A 19,140-nucleotide genomic window follows, 5' to 3' on the forward strand; every position below is an offset into this window, starting at 1 on the left:
TGCGCGGGGGGGGAACCGCCCAGTCTCCCAATGCGCATGCGCACTCTGCCCGCAGGCTGCGCAGGCGCACCCCCTCCTTATTTGCACACATGTAAACAGAGTCGTATAAATTCGCCACAGAGCCATTTCCACGCTTTATTGCAAAAAGCTCCGCCCGCGGGCGGGTGGGCGCCGTAGAAAGCCAAAAATTTGGGAAAATCCACTCATTTTCACACGCCGAACAACGGGCAAAGCGCAAAGAAACCCTCCCAAAATCAGGTAAAATAAGAAATTAGCGGGTTTTCTTACTAAAAAGACTCACCGTTACAGCCCTGTCTCACCACGCAGCTGCCTCTGCCCCCGTTGTCTTTATTTTGGGGAGAAAAAAGATTTTTCCGGGTTTTGCAGCAGAGGTGGGGTGAAGGCGGTGACGTTGTTGTTGTAAATAAATTTGGGGAAAAATAAATAATTTCAGTAAAACCCCATAGCAACCATTTTAGGTTTCACGGTGGGATGAGCTTGAGCAAGTGGCAGATTGAAGGTGTCACTTAAGTTAAGGCAATTTGGTTTTTTTTTTTGAGCCCCTCCAAGGAGTATTTCGAAGTTTTTGGTGTTTGTTTTTTTTTTTTTTTTTTTTTTTGAGAGTTGCTCTGAAATCCTGAAAGAGTCCCCACAGCAAGCTGCCACTCCATAATGATCATTTACAGAGTTGTTTTGGTGCAAGTTCCTAAATAAAGGGGGAAAAAAAAAAAAACAGAAAAAAATAGTGAAAAAACCTCTTCTGTATGGAGTTTTCCAGGTCTGAATTCCTAAACACAGGAAAGAACCTGCGGAGGAGGGGAAAAGGGGGGGGGGAAAGCAGTTTTGGTGCTGGTTGGAGATGGAGAGCAACGATTTGGCCTCTCAGCTGCCAGGGACTGGTTGGAAATCTGTGGGAAAGGGGCTTTCCCCCTCTTCCCTCTGCTGCTTTCCCATGGGATTAGGGTCTCCCTGTGGGATTAAGCGTCTCTCTGTGGGATGAGCACCGTTTCCCCATGGGATTAGGGTTGTTTCCCCTAATTTTGTTGGGATTTCCCCAAATGTTTGTTGGGATTATTGAGGGGGAAGGTGGGATGAGGCTCTCGAGGGTGTGAGTAAACGGAGTTGGGGGACAGCAGGCGACGGTTGGGAGGGGACGGCACAAGTGGAAAACCGTCGGGACGCCTGGGAAAGAGCACGGCGGCATCAATCCGGTTTCCTCCCCAGTCGTTTGAAGACACTGACAGTGCCAGCGCTGTCCATCTGCGCGCCGGGGCTCTCACTGGTGCTGCTCACCTTCCCGCACCCCCAGGTCCTTTTGATTGTCACCCTAAATGCCGGTTCGTTTTTATCCTTCGTGCTGGTGATGTTGCTGTCCTGGGCTTCGCCCGGCACCGCCACAAGACCGATGCCACCCATTTTGGACGCTGGTGGTTGCAGTTTACGGATACTGGCGGTGTTCCTATAACCGGTGACTGGTTTGGCTTCTGAACTGGTGGCTTTCGCCTCGATGGTCCCTCCTGGCACGGCGCTTTCCTTCTGGGGAGCTTTGGCGAGTTTTTTTAGGACACCGGCATACTGGAGGACGGAACAATCGTCATCACTCTCGGTGGCTTTGTCCCCGTCGATCCCCAAGGCATCACCCAGTCTGCTGAAGACCCCTGTGGGCTGGGAGACAAGGAGGGGGGAACCTGTCAGCATCTGTGCCCCCATTTCAGGGGCTGGATTTACCCCACACCTTCCCCTCCGCCCCACAAATTCTGCCACTGTGATGGAGGCAAGATGGATGCTGATGCATTTTGGGATGTAATGAAGCAAAACGCTGCCTGCAGCAATTAAATTAAGGATTAGGCTATAAAACATGTCTATAAATCGCCCATAAAATCATATTCCCTCTTATGTTTTGCCACCATTTTCCAGTTATTTCAAGGTTCCTTCAGCCTCTCTGTGGCGAATCCCACAAGAGTCTTTGGGGAGAAGGACCCTGATGTTGGGATCTCGGTGGTGTTTGGCACAGCCATCGAGAGTGACGACAAAAGGGGAGCCGCAGCCGAAAACCTGCCTCCTCTCACCTTCCCTCCTGTGGTTGTATCCACTTTTGCCTCAGCTCCCAGGCGGTCGAAGACGGAAGTCCTCTGCAAACCTGCAGTTTTTCAAGAAAGGGGGTTTTCTGATTTTTTTTTTTTTTTTTTGGAGGTTTCCCTGGAAAATTAAGCTATGCTGGGTCAGTGCTGAGGGCCGGTGTTGTTTCAGCCCTGTCCTACCACCAAGACGCGCAGCAAAATAAAATCCACTCGATAAAAGCATGCCAACAGCCACCCGTCCCCTTCTTCCTAAGGCTTAAACATGGAACCTTTACGGCTCGTTGCGAGTTGACACATCCTTGGAATAACACAACTTCTACCCAAAACCACTTTGGATATGAAAATCTTCTTGGGATTTGTAATGAGGGGCTAAATGTGGACTAGACTGGGCTTCTGCAAGAGAAAATGAAGATCAAACCCCTTTTTCTGGTACCTTTGGCTGCTTGCTGCTCCAGGATTTTCTTTGTCCTTGGCGTGGTGCCCTTGGGCATGTTGATGATGTATTTCCCTTCCATTTCTGCTGTCACCCGGCGGCGTTTTACTGGGATTGTTGGATTTTCATCTGCTGCATCGCATAAACCTGGCGGGATGAAGGAAGAGTGAATCAAGCTCTCGTTGCAACAAGACTCAGAGGGTGGAAGGGTTTTATGAGCACTTGGGCACAACCCTGGGCTGGGGTGAGCTCTGAGACCATCCCATTTCTAATGGAAATCTCCCCTCTCCCAGTTTAACACTGGTCAAGCTGGTAACCTGTAAAATTCAAGTTAAAAATCGACTAGGAGGTGTCTTTCATGGGAAACAGAAAGGGAAAAGCAATGTTTGGTGGCGTTTCCGCTGGGATCCATCGCCCTCCCTACCTGCCTTCATGGTGGCCAGTTTGTTGGAGACGGTGACGGAGATTTTGGAGGTGTGGGGCTGTTGTCGGAGGGGTGTGGCAGGAGGTGAGTCTCTGCTCAAGCTGTTGGCAATCATCCGGCTGGCGGCTGGAAGGAGAGGGCAGCGTGGTGAGGGAGAGGCTTGAAACCCCAAGGGGATTCAGTGAGTGCGACAAGCATCTGTCTTATTGGCTAAATTAAAGAGCAGTCCTTCCCAGGGGTCGTGGGGAAGGTAGCCATGGTTTGAGCCCTTCATGGTCAAGCTAATTAATGCAGCTCGTGAATCAGGCGAGGGGATTTAATCTCACAGAAACCTCCTGCCCACGCTCACCACTGCTGGCGTTGCGGCGCAGCTCAGCTTGAACGCTGGGGGATCCAGGGCAGAGCGATTCAGTGGCCGCCTTGCACATCTCCTGAAGGGGAAAAACAGGGAGGAGGGTTTTTTCAGGCTCTTTGGAGGTGAACAAGGAGCCTCAAGGCAAAACTTTGCTGCTAAATGAGCCGGTGAGGCTTTACCATACCTGCCTGTACACGATTTTGGCGTGTTTGAGGATGGCAATGATGTCTCCCACCACTGTGATGCCCAGCTCGTTCATGATCTCCTTGTTCAGATCCAGCAACATGTTTTTCTGGATCCTGCAGTGAGGAAAGACTCAGCTTAACCATGTCTCCTCTTGTTACAAGCTCTGATTAATTAAGCCTTGAGTGAGATGCACCATGATATCTCCAAGCTGGATTTGGACACCACCATCCTCATAAAAACAGCATCAATAATAAAAAAGCTCAGCACAGATGAATAATAACTAACATAACTAATTACAGAGCAGGATAATCAGTTAATTCCTTCCTTCCCCCTCACCAAGGGGATCTTTTGGTGCTACTTTCCCTCCTGTGATGTGATCAAAAGGTGCTGCCTCATTGTTGACCTCACCTGTTATCCACAAACATGACGGCATAGTTGACAGCGGGGCCCGGGGGGATCCCAGCTTCTTTGAAAAACTGAATCCATTCGGATGTCGCTGAAACAAAGTTGTGGAAAAGGAGAAACTAAGTGGATATGGGAAATGGAGGGGGGGGGGGGGGGGGGGGGGGAAGTCGCTTAGGTTTTGGCAGGCGCCGGCTGAGAGGCTCATTCCAGGCGTTCCCAGCTGTTGCTGCGCGATTAACGGGATCGGGGACGCAAACAGCTTCTAGGATGGCAGGGGGGAGGATGGTCTCCTGGATGAAAATACACTGAGGGGTTTTAGAGCAATTTAGGGCGATTTTGGGTGGCGGTGGGGGGCGGTGGAACGGGCATAGACAGAGAAATGTCCCTTACCCATTGTGACAGACACCATGGCAGAGAAGCCGGAGGGCACGGGGCTAGGCGGCAGCGCCGGGAGCAGCCTGTGTGGGAAAGAGTGGCTGCTGCCTCCCCTCGCCTCGCCTGCCCCCCCCCCCCCCCGTCCCCTCCTCCTGCCCCACACCCCCTCTTCCTGTTCCTCCTGCCCCACAGCCCCCGTGCCCCCTCCTCCCACGTCCCTGCCCTCTCCTCCCGCCTCGTCCCCTACTGCCCCACACCCCCTCCCTTTCCCCACCTGCTCCCTCCTTCTGTCCCACAGCCCCCTCCTTGCCCCCTCCTCCTGCCTTAAGCTCTCTCCCTTTCCCCCTCCTCCTGCCCCATGCCCCCTCCCTGCCCCCTCCTCCCGCCCCACGCCTTCTCCCTGCCCCCTCCTCCTGCCCCACACCCCCACCCTGACCCCTCCTCTCGCCCCACGCCCCCTCCCTGCCCCCCTCCTTACCTCTCCGCTCCCCATCCCGTCGCCGCCGGGCCGGGCCCCACCGGAAACACCGATCACGGAGCGCCGGAAGTGACTTCGCCGGCCGGCTCAGCGCGCCGCCAGTCGCGCGCGCCGGGGCGGGGGCCGCTCTAGGCAGCGGCGGCGCGGGAGAGGCTGGCCAGGGGGTGCAGGGAGGGGCGACCATAGAGAGCTGGAGGACCGAGGGCGCCCCCTGGCGGCCAGCTTCGGGAACAGCCACCCTCACGGACGCGGTCTTTCCGGTACGTGGGGGGGGGGGGGGGGGGGGGGCACCGGGAATCTCCGGGAGCCGCAGCCTTGAGCGGGGACCTGGCCCAAAGCCGGTCCTAAACATGTCCCTGGCCTTAAAACAGGACGTAAACCCGGCCCTGGCCGTTTAACTTGGCTCTAAACGTGTCACTGGACTGAAACCCGGCCCTAAATATGTCTATGGCTATTTAACTTGGCCTTAAATGTTTCCCTGACCCTAAACTTCACCCTAAACCCGGCCCTAAGCCTGGCCCTGGCCCAAATCCCGTCCAAAGCTCGGCCCTAAACATGTCCCTACCCTTAAACCTGGTCCTAAACATGTCCCTGTTCATTTTACTTGACCCCAAATATGTCCCTGGCCCTAAACCCACCCCTAAATATGTCCCTGGCTATTTAAATTGGCCTTAAATATGTCCTCGGCCTTAAACCTGGCCCTAAACTTGACCCTAAATACGTCCCTGGCCCTAAACCCCTTCCTAAACATCATCTTAACCTGAAAACACAGCCCTGATGCCCCCAAATTCAGCTGAGCCAGGGGTCTGACACCAAACTGAACTTAACCCCCCCCCATCCCAGACCCTAACTACCCCCCAACCCTAACGCCACCGCCAAAACAGGTCAGGATTTTGGGGGGTGCTGAGCCCTGGGGCTGAGTGCTCCCTTTTTGTGGGGTCCCTGAGGCACAGGGGAGGGGTCCCAGTGGGGTATGGGGGGGTTGCACCCCAAAATTGGAGTTCCCCTCCATATTTACAGAAGATATGAGCCCCAATGTGGGGGGGGAGGGGGTGGGGGGGCAGGACGAGGCACTTCCCCTCCCCGCCCCAAACTGGTCAGGGCACGTGAGCACCCCGATCCTGTGAGTCAGCTGGGAAAGCCTCTGCCCTGCCTGGGTTTTTGGGGGTCTCTGCCCTGATCCGTATCCTGAAAATCCCAGCTGGGCCACACACACGGCGGGGAACGTGTCTGTCTGGGCCCATCAGGAGAAATCCGGTTTGTTCTGTTCCACCATCACGCCGAGATGAAGCCCGACGGCACTTACAAGCAGGTATGGTGCTGGCAGCACCCCGAGTCCCAAAACTAGGGGTCATGGAGCTCCCTGCTCCATCCTGGCACCCTACAACCCCAAATTGGGGTGCCCTATAGGGCCCTGCCCTGCCCTGCCCCAAGACCCCACAACCCCAAATCGAGGCACCCCACAGCTCCCGGCCCCGTGCTGGCACCCTAAAATCCCAAACCGGGGTGCCCCGTGCCCCCCCTTTCCACCCAGACCCTGGACCCCGTGAGGACCCCTGGCAATATGGGGGACGTAATCACGCATGCTTTTCCCTGGGGACCCCAGGCATTTTGGGGTGGGTTTTACCCCAAACCACCCTCCACCCTGGTTCAGGGTCCCTCTCTACCCCAATTCTCTGTCCCCCATCCCAGCTGGACCCACTGGAGGACCATGAGGCACAGCCCACCTGCGTCCCACCAAAGGTAACCCCCCGCCACGGTCTATGGAGGCTGACTTTGATGCTGGCTGGATCCGGTGCCATCCCTTGCCAGATTCCACCATTGTTGAGGGTGGCTTTAAACTCTTAATTTATTCCTTAATTTTGGGGGGTTGATGCCCCCTCTCCATTCCAGTGCTCCCGTGGTGTGTTGCTCTCTGCCGTCCTCCTCACCTTCTTCATCCTCATCTTCCTCCTCTTCTTGAACCTCCGGCTGAGCTCAGCCCTCCGTGGTGATACTGGCAGCGATGCTGGGTCCTGTGGTGACATGTGCCGGTAAGATGAGCTTATGAGGGGGGGTGGTGATGCTCTCCCGTGATTCTTGACATCCTGGCACTACAATCTCACCGATGCCACCGAATTTCTGTCATAGCATCGTTCTGGTGGAGAGCATCCCAGAGGGAATGACCTTCAGTGACGGTTCCGTGCCAAATCCATCCACCTTCTTCACGTGGATGAACCTCTTGGGGACCGTCACCCGCAGCCTCGATATCGCCTCCTTTTACTGGACCATGACCAATGAGGACACACGGACACATGAACCCTCTGCTGCTCAGGTCTGCACTGCCGGCATCCAGCATGCGTGGCACAGCTCTGATTCTGGCACCGGCTGCTATTTTCTCACCTTCCCATAATTTGTAATCATTTCTGCTTTCTTTTTTTTGGCCTCAAACCATGCGCTGATTCAGGGTGAACAAATTCTGGAGGAACTCCTCCAGTTATCCCAGCGTGGCATCACTGTCCGAATCGCCGTCAGCCGCCCGTCAGCAAAATCGCCCCTGCATGATCTCCAAGCGCTGGAGCAGAGCGGTGAGTGATGGAAAAAAAAACAGACTGGGGTTTTGGGGAGATTTTGAGTGGAAGATGCCCAACTCATGGTCATGCAGGTGCCGCGGTGCGCACTGTTGATATGCCACGGCTCACTGGCGGTGTGCTGCACACCAAGTTTTGGCTCGTTGATGGCACCCACCTGTACGTTGGGAGCGCCAACATGGACTGGAGGTCTTTGACCCAGGTGAGCAGCACAGCAGCACCATCGTACCACCGGATGGTGTCAAACCTGTGCCGAACGGTGCTGAGATTATTCCAAAATCAACCTCCCCACCCTCCTCAAGGGGTGCTCAATGCTGTAAGGTGGGACTTAGGGCATTGGAGAGGGATAACAGCACCGTCCAGTGATGTGATAGCGCTGCCATGCCGCTCACTGCAGGTGAAAGAGCTCGGCGCCGCTGTCTACAACTGCAGCTGCTTGGCCAAAGATTTAGGCAAAATTTTTGAGGCTTATTGGGCTCTTGGCGTTCCTGGTGCTTCCATCCCAATACCGTGGCCAGCAAATTATTCCACCACCTTCAACATGGAGACGCCATTAGAGTTGAAGCTCAATGACACTGCTGCCGCCGTCTACTTCTCGGTACTTCCCCGATCCACCATAGTTGGTTTTCCCAGTTCCAAGGATCAGCTGTGCCTGTGGCTGATCCATGTCTGATGATTCCGGCAGAGCTCCCCACCGGCTCTCTGTGCTGCTGGTCGGACCCAGGATCTTGGCGCCCTCCTCAGCGTCATTGATGCCGCCGAGGAGTTTGTGTACATCGCGGTGATGAGTTACCTACCCACCACTGAATTTTCCCACCCGCAAAGGTTTGTATGGTCCTATGCCAAACCCAGCTTGCCAGCACTGGTGATGTCTAACTGTTTTTCCTCCCCAGATTTTGGCCAGCAATCGATAATCGGCTGCGGAAAGCTGTCTTCGAACGCCGGGTCAAAGTTCGGTTGTTGGCAGGTTGTTGGCGTCACAGCCAAGTGACCATGTTCCCCTTTCTCAAATCCCTCGCTGCTGTTGCCGATAATAGGACCCACTACAGCATGGAGGTGGTGGGTATTGTGGTGTGATCGCGGCATGCTGGCAGGTGATGTTTCAGTGGGTGACGGTCTCCTTGCTCCCCACAGCGGCTTTTCATGGTGCCAACGAGTGCAGCACAAGCCCAGATCCCCTATGCCCGAGTGAACCACAACAAGTACATGGTGACGGAGAAGGCGGCGTATATCGGTGAGCGTGGTGCGAGCGGTGGTGCCGCCGTGTGAGTTGCCCACGGCTGTTGGTGACAGTGGCTTGGGGGCGGGTTTTCCGGTGTTCTTCCCCAAATCTCCTTGCAGGGACATCCAACTGGTCTGGCGACTACTTCATGCGGACAGCGGGATCAGCACTGGTGGTGAACCAAACGGTGAGCCAAACTGGTGCTGGTACCGCTGCCGGCTCTGCTGCCGGCACCAGCACCATCCGGGAGCAGCTGGAGGCAGTTTTTGAGCGGGATTGGAGTTCCCAGTACAGCGCCGACATCGGTGATGCTGAGCGGTGGGAGAGCTTCTGCGGCTCCCATTAGGTGCCAGGGAGCAGACCACCAGTGAACCGAAGGTTCTGGCTGTATTGAATTTGGCCGCCTCTCTCCAGTTGGGGGAAAAAAAAACAGAAAAAACCAAGTTTTTCTGGACTTTGCATTGTTGTTATTGACATGGAGGGGTCCTCCATGCCACGGTGATGGAGAGTACCGTACCTTTGCCAAATGCCATGCCAGCACCAGGAGGGAAGCCAGGACGCCCCTCGAGTTTGGTGGTGCCAAACCCATCCTGGCAAAGAGTCGGATAAAATGCTTGTCTGTTGGCAAACCATTTATTGGGGGATCATTGCAAGAACCAGTGCCAGTACCATCCGGCACAGCCCATCCTGGTGCATCCCTGGCTATGTTCTCCTCTACCGGCACGGGGCCGGGTTTTGCCAGTTGGGGTGACCAAAGGTGAGGAAGAGGAAGGTCTTTGGTGAGCTCTTGGCTGTCAAGGTGTTCGCCAGGGTTGCCACGGCGGCTCAGCAGTGCTGTGGGTGTTGCCGGCTCTGTGCTGGGAGGAGCGTGTTGGATACAGCGAGGGGTTTCCAGCCCGGCCCCCAGAGCCCGTCCTCACGGGTGGGGATGAGACCTGGGGGCTTGGGATCCCACCGCATCACAGAAGCTCTCTGCAGGAGGGGAGAAGCATGGGGAGGGGGTCAGCAGCACCCATGGGTGGGGTCCCCACCCCTTGATGGGGACCTGCGGCACCCAGGGACCCCAAGTGCCCATGACGAAGGGCACCAGGGGACATGAAGCACCAGGGACCTTGAGCATCCAGGGATGTGAAGCACTTGGAGGACACAAAGTCCCCAAGGCACCCCAAGCACCCAGTGTCCCAGAGCACCCATGCTCAGGAGCCCCCGGTTCCCACATGAGCCCCCCACCCTGTGTCCATACCTTGGTGTGGGGCGAGATGTACGGTTTTCCAGTCAGGTTCTGCTCCACGATACCAGCAAAGACCACGCCACCGTCATGGTGGCTGCGCTGCTTCTGTCCACCAGGGGACCCCAGCATGATCAAGTTACTGGCAGTGGGCTCTGTCTTGGGATGCCGGTGATGCTGGCGGTGCCGGGTGCCGTAGTGGGTGGGGATGGGGGCTTGGCAGATGTCCTGCTGGCTCTTGTCAACGGCGTCCCCAACTGGCTCAGCCAGGCTGAGCCTATCCATCTGGGTGATGGCCTTTGGGATGCTGCAGTGACTGATGGGGCTGAAGGCACCTTCCTGCGTGCCAGGGAAGATCTCAACTATGCCAGCACCCTTACGGGATGCCCTTAAGTCCTCTTGGCAGAGTTGGTAGTACTGGGTGGCCTCAAAGCTGGACTTCATCTGCTGCAAGGAGATGAAGGGATGCTTGAGGGCAGCACTGGGCACAATCCTCTCATGCGAGTCCCAGGTGAGCATCCTCTTCACCAGCTCCACCATCCCACGCACGTCACAGCGCTCGGCCAACGCCTCCTGGCCGGGATAAGACACTGGGTGGATGTTCACCACCGCCAGCTGATCCAGTGAGGAGAAGACATACTTCCTCCTTTCCATCGGTTTTGCCATCTCCTCGCCTGGTGGTTTGAGCTGCCAGGAACCGGTGGGATGTGGTACCCGTTGGAAGAAGGACTGTGTCTTCCGAGCAGCGCAGAGCAACTCACCCCGTGGTAGACCCAAGGTAGAGCAGATGTAGCGAACTTGGTCATACTCATTGACACCGGGGTAGAGCGGCCAACCCAAGTGCAGCTCAGCCACCACACAACCCAAAGACCAGATGTCCACCTTCTCACAGAAGGGCAACCCCAACAAGATCTCTGGTGCCCGGTAGAAGCGGGATTGGATGTAGGGTTCCGTGACATGGCGGACCTCAGCGAAGATGCTGGCCGAGCCGAAGTCGATGAGCTTGACGCGGAAAGGGTAGCGCGCGTGGTCCACCAGCATGATGTTCTCTAGCTTGAGATCGGCGTGGATGATGGAGAGCTCCTTCAGCTTGACCAACGCTGCCAGCACTTGTGCCGTGATGGTACGGATATGCCGGACAGGCAATGGCAAGAAGTTGTTCTGCTTTTGGTAGTCAAAGAGGTTTTGCTCCAGCAGCTCGAAGACCAGGTAGGTACAGGCACCATCACTGAAGGACTCGAGGAAACGGACGACGTGCGACTCTTCTGTGTCCACCTCCCGCAAGGCCTGCAGCAGCCTCAGCTCATTCCTTGCCACCTGGCCACGGTGGCCTTCATTCTTCAGGATCTTGATGGCCACCATCTCCCCTGTGCTCCTCCGCCAGCCCTGGGTCACCTGCCCGAAGGTCCCCTTCCCCACTGCAGCCACCATGTTGTAGTGCTCGGCACCCACCACCAGTGTCCCCATGGTGGGTTGGCTCCTTGCCAGGGGCTTGGGACCCGCCACTTAGCACCCAACAGGGGCTTGGAACACCCAGCTACCTCAACCTGGGCTCCAACAGCACTGCCTGTTCCGGCATTGCCATGACTACACCTTCTGTTGCTGACCTCATCCCCAGGAGCAACGGCTTCCCTGCCCAAGGGTCTGCAGCCCGGGTGGAGGAACCCCCTGAAACCCAGCCCTTGTTCCCCAAAACCCAGCCCTGCTCCCCTAAAATCCATCTGCAACCCCCCAAAGCACATCCCTGATCCCCCCAAATCCCACCCTAGCTCCCTCCAACTCATCCCAGGTCCCCAAAAGCCAGTCCCGGCTTCCCAAAGCCCATCCCTGATCCTCTTAAACCCATCCCTCATCCCCTAAAACCCATCCCAGACCCCCAAAACCCATTTCCAGCCCCAGAAAACCCGTCCCTGGTCCCCCAAAACCCATCCCTGCCCCCAAAAACCCATCCCCAGACCCCATAGACACGCTCAGGGCCTTTTTTTGGGTTAATATTTATTTGGCTTGGGGAGACGATGCTGCCCACCCCCCCCCGGGTTAATATTAACACCTGGAAATTGGGCAAAAAACCTTCAAACATCCTCCAAAAAAAGGTTGGATTAGGATTTTTTTGGGGGGTAAGAGGGTTAAAGAGCGTCTGGGGGGGCAAGTGATGCTCTACCACCCCATCACTGTTACAGGGGGGCCCGGAAGACCCCCATGCTTGGGGGTGGGTGGGGGGGGTGGGGTTCACTGCTCACCTCAGGGCTGAGGGCTCAGTGCCAGCTTCGGCAGCTGAAATTTAGGGGTCCCCTCACCCCTGAACCCACCTAAATTGAAGTGTGGTGTGACTTGCGTCATCGCTGGCTGCTGGTTGAATTCAGGTTCCCCAGGGCAGAGCTCAACATTAGGTAACTGCATCTTCCCCCCCTTGGGTTGGGTGATGGGGGGCTCCAGTGGGGACCCCCCAGGGGAGAAACCCACCCTGGGCACCCAGTGCCATCGCCGGGCCTTGCCCTCCACTTCCCCGTTGATGTGGGGATGGGGGTCCACCACCCGGCTTTCTTCTCCTTTCTCCTTTGGCTTCACCAGAACCAGCACTGCCTTCTTCACGCTGCCCATCCTCATCTTCCCCTCACCTTCCAACCCGCTCCCAGAAAAACCTGTGCTGAATTTTGGCAATTTGACCCTAGAGGGGCGTCCTGGTGCGATATCCTTCCTGGTAGTCTCCTCCATCCCCGGTGGTGCCAACTCCAACGCCGGCACCTTCAATGCAGGCATGCCGGTGGTTTTCGGTATCTTCTGGCTTACTGGATCCTCCGGTTGTGTTACTGGCATGGTGATATGCACGGCAGGCACAGTGAACCAGGGGGTCAATGGTTGTGCCCCCCTGTCACCCATCCGCCCCCTGGTTTTCAGCTTCGACCGGATCATGCTGGGAGACTCCGGGATCTTCCTTCCTGCCATGCCAATGCTCAAGCTCTCAGCGCTTTCCCCACGTCTCATTAGTTTGGGGTCCCCCCCGATGCGGATATCAGGGCTGGATCCCCCAAATTTCGGCAACTTCACCCCCCCGCCCAGCTCCATCTCAGTGGGGAGTTTAGGCAACGACGGCACACGCCGGCTCCCTGTCACGGGCAGGGCAATGCCCACCTGTGGTACCCGAAGCCGGGGGGTCCTGGGAGACCCTGGTTCTGCCGACCTCCTGTCGTCCCTCCCTGACCCCCCGATTCCCAACCCTGGCAGCTTCATCACTGCGCCAGCATCCTGGGGACCCTCCCCACCACCAGCACCCTTGTCCCCATCCTTGACACTGAAAGGTACCAGGGATAGTTTGGGGACCTTCAGCTTGACCCCAGGACTGGTGGCACCAATTGTCCCCAAAGCCAGGTCTAAGGCAACTGTGGGACCAGTGATGGCGATGCCAGGTGGCGCTGGCGTGGCTGTGGGGATATGGGATGCTGGGGGATACTCATTGCCATCGCTGCCCATTTTGAGCTTGGTGAGGGACAACCCGAGCCACGGCAAGGTGAATTTGGGGAGTTTGGGTTTGGCGCCAGTTGTCGGCACGTCCCTGGTGAATCGCGCCGGGGTGGCAATTTCCACTGCTGGAAGCGGTGCCATGGGCTCCAGCTCCAGGCTGAGCTTTCGGAGCCCTTTGGCAAACCTGGCCGCCACATCCGGCATCAGCGCGGCATCCCCCTCATCCGGCACTGCTGCAGTGCCGACACCTGCTGGCAATGCCAAACCCACATCAACACACGGCACAGCAATATCAATGGACGGCACCACCGTTGCTGGGAAGGTCAGCCGAGCTGGTGCTGCCGGTGGCGACTCCGACCGCAGCATTGGCAGCTTCACCTCCAACCAAGGTTGCTCACCGCTGATGGCCGGCTCTGGTTTGGGCACACCAAGCTCAGATACCAGCTCCACATCAGTGCTGGGAACGGCGATACCAATGGAGGGGACACGGATGCCAGCAAACCCCCTTCGTGTGCTGGTGTCCCCCTCCTCATCCTCTCCTGGGGCCGTGCTGAAATTCAGCAGCTTGGTTTTCAGCACCGGGCTACCCCCACGCTTACGGCTGCTGCTGGGGGTGTCTCCCTCCCCCAGTTTGATTTGAGGTTGATTTATGGTTGTGCCGGGCTCCGGCATCACTCCTGGCAGCGACAACGCTGGCACAGCTACCTCCAGCTGCGGCAGCCGTAATGCTGGCTCCTTGGCTTGGGGGGCGGCTGGCGGTGCTGCGCTGGCAAGGCTCAGCCCCACGCTGACTTTGGGTGCTGCCACCTCCACAGCTGGTATCCGGGTGCTGGTACCCACCGGCACCTCAGCAGCAATGCCAGGAACCTCCGGTTTCACTGGTGGCTCCTCCATCACTGGTGTTTTGCTGGCTGCCGCTTCCTTCACAGTTAACCGGGATGGCGTCGCACGCAGCCACTTGGGCTCCGCCGCTGGCAGAGCTGCGGTGGATGTGGCAGTTGGTGCTGGTTCGGCAGCACTCCGGCTCTTCACCAACTTGGGGAGCTTGGGAAGGGCAAACTCCACAGCCACAGCGCTGGTAGGTGCTGCACTCACTGTGCCTGGTGCCAGTGGTGGCTTCTTGGAGGGCGTCAGGATCGGGATGCTCTGAGTGAGGTGGGGGGGAATATGGGACCTGGCATCCACCACCACCCAGGCATGCATCCATAGGCCCCCCCGAGCATCCCACATCCCTGTCCTGTACCCGTAGGGCCCCCTGAGCATCCCACATCCCAGTCCTGCACTCGTAGGGCCCCCCGAGCATCCCACATCCCGGTCTGCACCCATAGGGCCCCCCGAGCATCCCGCATCCCGGTCCTGTACCCGTAGGGCCCCCTGAGCACCCCACATCCCTGTCCTGCATTCACAGGGACCCCCTGAGCATCCCATATCCCTGTCCTGCATCCACAGAGACCTACCAGCCTGGCCACCTTCCCCTGGTGTCCGTCGCTGTTGGGGCCACCAAGGGGGACACGGGTGGCAGGTGTCCGACGCCGGAGACAGAGTGAGACCTTGCAGGACCTGGCACCCTCCAGCACCCGCGCGACGTCCTCGGGGGGAGCCCCCTCGAAGAAAACCCTGGCACTGAGGAGCCGGTCACCTATAGGGGCCATAGGCACTGTCACCCAGAGTACCACCCCTCCCCTCAAATTCGGGCGAGTTTTGGGGACCCCCTCACCTTGGTGGATGCGCAGGGATTTGGGCGCCTTGGCAATGTAGAGCCCCTGGCGGTCTCGGGCCACGGTGATACCCGTCACGCCAGCCTCAGGCGCTGTCTCCAGCTCCACCAGCTCTGTGTCCTCCTATGGGGCAGACGGGGGCTGGGGGGTGGGATCTGGCCCTTCCCCCCCTACCCATGCCATGCCCCACCGCCCACCGCAGCACTCACCTCCATGGGGGGGGATAAGGGGGTCCCCTCCTCCGGGGGGTGTCACTGGGGTCGCAGGGGGGATACAGGCGGTGGCAGGGGCTGGGGGTGCTCCGGTGCCTCAGGCTCCTGCAAATGAGGGGGAGAGACCCCCAATCCTCGCATTGCAGACCCCCACCCCCCTGTTGCAGACCCCCACCTCCCCCATTGTAGACCCCCAACCCCTCTATTGCAGACCCCCAACCCCCCCATTGCAGACCCCCAATCCCCCCATTGCAGACCCCCACCTCCTCCCCTGCCCCACACCTGCTGGCAGAGCGCAGGCAGCCCTAGAGTGGGGGGGGTCTTTCCCACCCTGCACCCCAAAACCTCTCTGCTGGGATCCACCGAGACCCCCCTCACCCCCTGACTCCTTCCCGCTCTGGTGCTCCGCTAGGAAGTGGCTGTGTCCCCCTCTCACAACCAGGGTGGGGGGGACCAAGGCGTCCGGGCCCCCTCCTAAAAGGCAACCCAGGCGTCCGGGCTCTCCATCCCACGCTGGCTCCATGCTGGAGAACCCCCCCACTTTGGCATTGCACCCCAAACTTCCCGCTGGCACCCACCCACGCACTGGCAGGACAAAGGTGTTCCTTGTCCTCAGTTACCCCCACCAGCACCCCAAGAGAATTCCAGGAATTTGGGAGATTCAGCACAAAATCCCGTGGGACGGAGGGTGGCACCAGGCTGGGTTTGGCCCCCCTGTGTCGTGTGTCCCCCCCCTCGGGTCTGCCCTCACTCTGGGCATCGGTGCCTGCCTGTGCAATGGGTGCCCACATACATGGGTACCGGGCTGGTGGGGTGCAGGTTTTGGGAGGCACCTCTGGGCTGGGGGGGGGGAGGGGGGATAGCACCCCTGGAACCCCCCGTAACACCCTTGGGGCCCCCACAGCACTCCCAAAAACACCCTCGAACCCCCCCATGGGACCCTCAAAGCACTCCTTGGACCCCCATAACACGCTTAGCACCCCTGGGACCCCCAGAGCACCCCCCAAGACCCCCCCAAACACCCCTGGGATGCCCCATGGGAGCCTCAAAGCACCCCCAGGGCCTCCATAACACCCTTAGGACCCCTGTAGCACTCCCAGGACCCCCAGACCACCCCCCACAACCCCCCCCAAACACCCCTGGGGTGCCCCATGGGAGCCCCAAAGCACCCCCAGGACCTCCATAGCACCCCTGGGACCACGACAGCACCACCAGAGCCCCTGTAGCACCCTTGGAATCCCCATGGGACCCCCCATAACACCCTTGGGACACTCATTGGACCCCCCATAACACCCTTGGGACACTCATTGGACCCCCCAGGATCCCCGTAGCACCCTTAGGAACCCCCAAAGCACCTCTGAAGACAACCCACAGCAACACCGAGACCCTCATAGCACCCCTTGGACATCCATAACACCTCTGAGACCCCCGCAGCACCCCTGGGACCCCCATGACACCCCAGGGGACCCCAGAGGCCTGGGTGTTCCTCCTCCCCTCCCCCCCCAAGCAGCCCAGCAATGTGCTGACTGAGCAACCCCTGCCGGCCGAGCACCCATGGGCGCGGGCGGACACATGAATGGAGCGATTGATGGCGGGGCGGCGCGGGGGCCCCGGGGAATTCGGCAGCAACGCTGACTTCCTCCCCCCCACCAAACACCGAGCCTGACGGGCGTGGCGTGGCGTGGCCGGGGAGCGGGAGGCGTGGACGGGGAGCGGGAGGCGTGGCTAGGCTTGCGCGAGAACGGAAGAGGGGCGGGGCCGGAAGCGGGGGCCGGGCGCCTGCGCGTACCCGGAAAAATGGCGGCGGCGGCGGGTTCGCTCGCTGAGTTTTGTTCTGTTCCGGGCCGTGGGGCAGCAGGAGCCGCGCCGGGGCAGGTGAGGGGTGGTGGGGTTGCGGTCCGGTCACTGCCCTCGCGGGGGCGGCAGCGGCCCCGGGCCAAGCGTTGCTCCCGGGTCGTTGGGGCTGAGCCCGTGTCCGGCTGGGGGGAGCAGGGGCGGCCCCGCCCGGCTCCCAGCTGCTCCTTTTTGAGGCCTGGCAGCCTCTGCCGCTCCCGGCGCGGCTCGGGCAGCTTCTGCGGCGGCGGGCGGGTGATGGCGCCCGCACGGGCGGGGAAGGATCCCGCTGCTGCCGCCACGGCCGGGGGTTGTTGGGACGGTTGGGGGGGGGCGGGCCGCGCTGGAGCTTGGAAGGAGAAGGAGCGGCCGGGCGCAGGCTGGGCTGTCCCCAGCGAGGAGCCGCGAGCAGCGGGTAGGTGAATGGACCTTCTGCCGGCGAGGAGCCCGGCCTCTTGCCTGGGGGGTTAAATCCACACCAGGCGCCTCTCTGGGCCTCGCAGAGGTGGGCCGGGTGTCCTCCGGCTCGTCCCCTTGGGCTGGCAGTGACAAACAGGGTAATTTCGCGCCTCCTCTTTTCCCAGTGTCCCCTTGTGCGTCCCGAGAAGAAAATGCTGCAGGATCGATTCTGCCGGCTGCTCACGTAATGGCACGCGTGGGGCTTGGGGAGCGGGGAGAAACGTTTGCGAGTTCAGGGGCGCTACAGGTACTCTGCATCAAACCCGTAGAAAAGGCAAATCTGCAGCCACCGTGGAAAATCTGGTGCGGAATTGCAGTTAACAGAGCGTGCCTCCTTCCCGAGTTGGTGCCTTGGTAGTTAGGAATGTCTTTTGGGTAAAATAGCAAACTTTCCTCTCTGGTAAATTAAGAGCTGCCTGCTACCTTCTTTAGGGTCCAGTGTTTCTCTTCTGTTTATTTGTGCTAATTTTATGGGTAGTTTGGAAATAGCCTTTTCTTTTTCCCTGTGTAACTGAATTGTTAGGAGTCTGTGGTGTGAGGATCATTAATTTTCTGAGCACCTAGATGCCAGTGGAAAAGTAATGAATGAAACATGATAGAAACCGATGTTTCTCTTGATTTTTATTCCTTTTTTTTTTTTTTTTATCTGAGTGTTGATCATAGACTCATAGAATGGTTTAGGTTGGAAAGGACCTTGAAGATCATTGAGTTCCAAACCCCCTGCCATAGGCAGGGACACCTCCCATTAGACCAGGTTGTCCAAGGCCAACCTGGCATGTTGTCCTTTGGCTCAATCCACGTGCTGTTCCGTGGAGCTTTTGATCTGGGACTTTCAATTCAGAAAAGTTTGTCCTTCCAGAAAAGGACTAGTCGTTCAGCGGATTGAGGTGTAGACTCGGAGAGTTGCTGAAGTACACGATCAGCGTTAAAGTCCAGTTTCACCGAATGTTGCAGCTGCTGGTGTTCCCTTTCATTAATTTCTCCCCAGCTCCCTCAGGGGTGGAATTTTTTGGTTTGTTTTGTGCGGGGATGTGGGTGCGTGTTTTTTCTGGGGGCGTGTGCATGGTTTCCAAAGCAGAGCGCAGTGTTGCCCGGTGACAACCTGCAGAACTCCTTTGCTGCCTGACCTCCTCTTTTTGACTGCTCTCTCAGGGGTGTAACTTTCCTTTGGCTGATTTGAGCAGAGTAATGAAGTTACTTGCCTGTGTAAATGTACTGGTAGTACCAGCTGGTGCTTGAACCGGTAGTGAAAAACTTGGCTACAAGTAGGACATCTGAAGGAAGAATAGCAGCAGCAGCAGGAAGCCAATAGTGAGTTCTCCAAAAATTGTGTGTGTCAAACCCATCAAAGTTTTAATGCCAAATGTTGTTTGGCAGTACATTCCAAGTGGCTTTTTTTTTGGTAAAGGTAACTTTTCAGGAATTTCAGGGTTGAGTGTGGCAAAACCCGTCCCTCTGTCTGCGTGCCCAGCTCCATAAATGACCGGCAGCGGGGCTGTTGTTCCGCACTCTGGGTATTGCCACCGTGATGCTGAGATATTTAGACCGAAGAGACGGGTTTCGGAAGGGAAGGAGAATGCCTGTTTTCCGTAAGGGCTGTGAACGCTGACCCTTTTCTCTGTCTGCCACTTTCCTGTGCGTGAGATGAAGCTGTTTTATTTTTGTCCCTTGTTCCAGGTCTAAGTATCTCTGAAGCTGC

At 57.9% G+C, this 19,140-nt stretch overlaps 4 protein-coding genes across 6 annotated transcripts; 1 reads left to right on the forward strand and 3 right to left on the reverse strand.

The window, feature by feature from the left end:
- Positions 1-121: 121 nt before the first annotated feature.
- Positions 122-4,771, reverse strand: LOC309682650 (uncharacterized protein C19orf47 homolog). The gene is made up of 9 exons (XM_082496756.1): positions 4,738-4,771; positions 4,275-4,342; positions 3,888-3,975; positions 3,478-3,592; positions 3,288-3,369; positions 2,939-3,064; positions 2,515-2,661; positions 2,070-2,140; positions 122-1,665 (listed from the first exon to the last, which is right to left on the reverse strand). The coding sequence occupies exons 2-9, from the start codon at positions 4,291-4,293 to the stop codon at positions 1,204-1,206; spliced, it is 1,110 nt and encodes a 369-aa protein (XP_082352882.1). The 5' UTR covers positions 4,294-4,342; positions 4,738-4,771; the 3' UTR covers positions 122-1,203.
- Positions 4,772-9,217, forward strand: PLD3 (phospholipase D family member 3). Of its 3 annotated transcripts, none has more exons than XM_082496753.1 (12): positions 4,772-4,997; positions 5,939-6,049; positions 6,430-6,480; positions 6,631-6,770; positions 6,868-7,051; positions 7,184-7,304; positions 7,382-7,509; positions 7,705-7,905; positions 7,993-8,132; positions 8,201-8,366; positions 8,442-8,541; positions 8,649-9,217. In XM_082496753.1, the coding sequence occupies exons 2-12, from the start codon at positions 6,023-6,025 to the stop codon at positions 8,873-8,875; spliced, it is 1,485 nt and encodes a 494-aa protein (XP_082352879.1). In that variant the 5' UTR covers positions 4,772-4,997; positions 5,939-6,022; the 3' UTR covers positions 8,876-9,217. The 3 variants fall into 3 exon arrangements, with proteins under 3 accessions (XP_082352879.1, XP_082352880.1, XP_082352881.1); XM_082496754.1 differs by having other exon boundaries at positions 7,184-7,303; positions 7,402-7,509; XM_082496755.1 differs by having other exon boundaries at positions 6,631-6,736; positions 6,975-7,051.
- A 137-nt stretch (positions 9,218-9,354) lies between these two features.
- HIPK4 (homeodomain interacting protein kinase 4) lies at positions 9,355-11,224 on the reverse strand (the record flags this gene model as incomplete). Its single annotated transcript, XM_082496843.1, has 2 exons — positions 9,355-9,501; positions 9,773-11,224. 2 exons carry the CDS (start codon positions 11,222-11,224, stop codon positions 9,355-9,357), a joined length of 1,599 nt encoding a protein of 532 aa, XP_082352969.1.
- A 542-nt stretch (positions 11,225-11,766) lies between these two features.
- PRX (periaxin) lies at positions 11,767-15,584 on the reverse strand. Its single transcript, XM_082496827.1, has 5 exons — positions 15,528-15,584; positions 15,147-15,254; positions 14,937-15,060; positions 14,677-14,858; positions 11,767-14,365 (listed from the first exon to the last, which is right to left on the reverse strand). Exons 2-5 carry the CDS (start codon positions 15,150-15,152, stop codon positions 11,999-12,001), a joined length of 2,679 nt encoding a protein of 892 aa, XP_082352953.1. The 5' UTR covers positions 15,153-15,254; positions 15,528-15,584; the 3' UTR covers positions 11,767-11,998.
- Positions 15,585-19,140: the final 3,556 nt, after the last annotated feature.

Source organism: Vanellus vanellus, assembly GCF_965231255.1.
Source record: "Vanellus vanellus genome assembly, chromosome: 31".
NCBI lineage: Eukaryota > Metazoa > Chordata > Aves > Charadriiformes > Charadriidae > Vanellus > Vanellus vanellus.

Coding starts and splice junctions, on each gene's coding strand:
- LOC309682650 (XM_082496756.1), bottom strand. Junction 3,593..3,887: donor GTCATGTTTGTGGATAACAG/GTGAGGTCAACA, acceptor TCCTCACTGCAG/GATCCAGAAAAACATGTTGC. Junction 3,065..3,287: donor GCGCCGCAACGCCAGCAGTG/GTGAGCGTGGGC, acceptor CTCTCCTTCCAG/CCGCCAGCCGGATGATTGCC.
- PLD3 (XM_082496753.1), top strand. CDS start 6,023: ATGAAGCCCGACGGCACTTACAAGCAG. Junction 6,771..6,867: donor TCCTGTGGTGACATGTGCCG/GTAAGATGAGCT, acceptor TTTCTGTCATAG/CATCGTTCTGGTGGAGAGCA. Junction 7,906..7,992: donor CTGCCGCCGTCTACTTCTCG/GTACTTCCCCGA, acceptor TGATTCCGGCAG/AGCTCCCCACCGGCTCTCTG.
- PRX (XM_082496827.1), bottom strand. Junction 14,859..14,936: donor ATCCCTGCGCATCCACCAAG/GTGAGGGGGTCC, acceptor TGGCCCCTATAG/GTGACCGGCTCCTCAGTGCC. Junction 14,366..14,676: donor AGGGGAAGGTGGCCAGGCTG/GTAGGTCTCTGT, acceptor CACCTCACTCAG/AGCATCCCGATCCTGACGCC.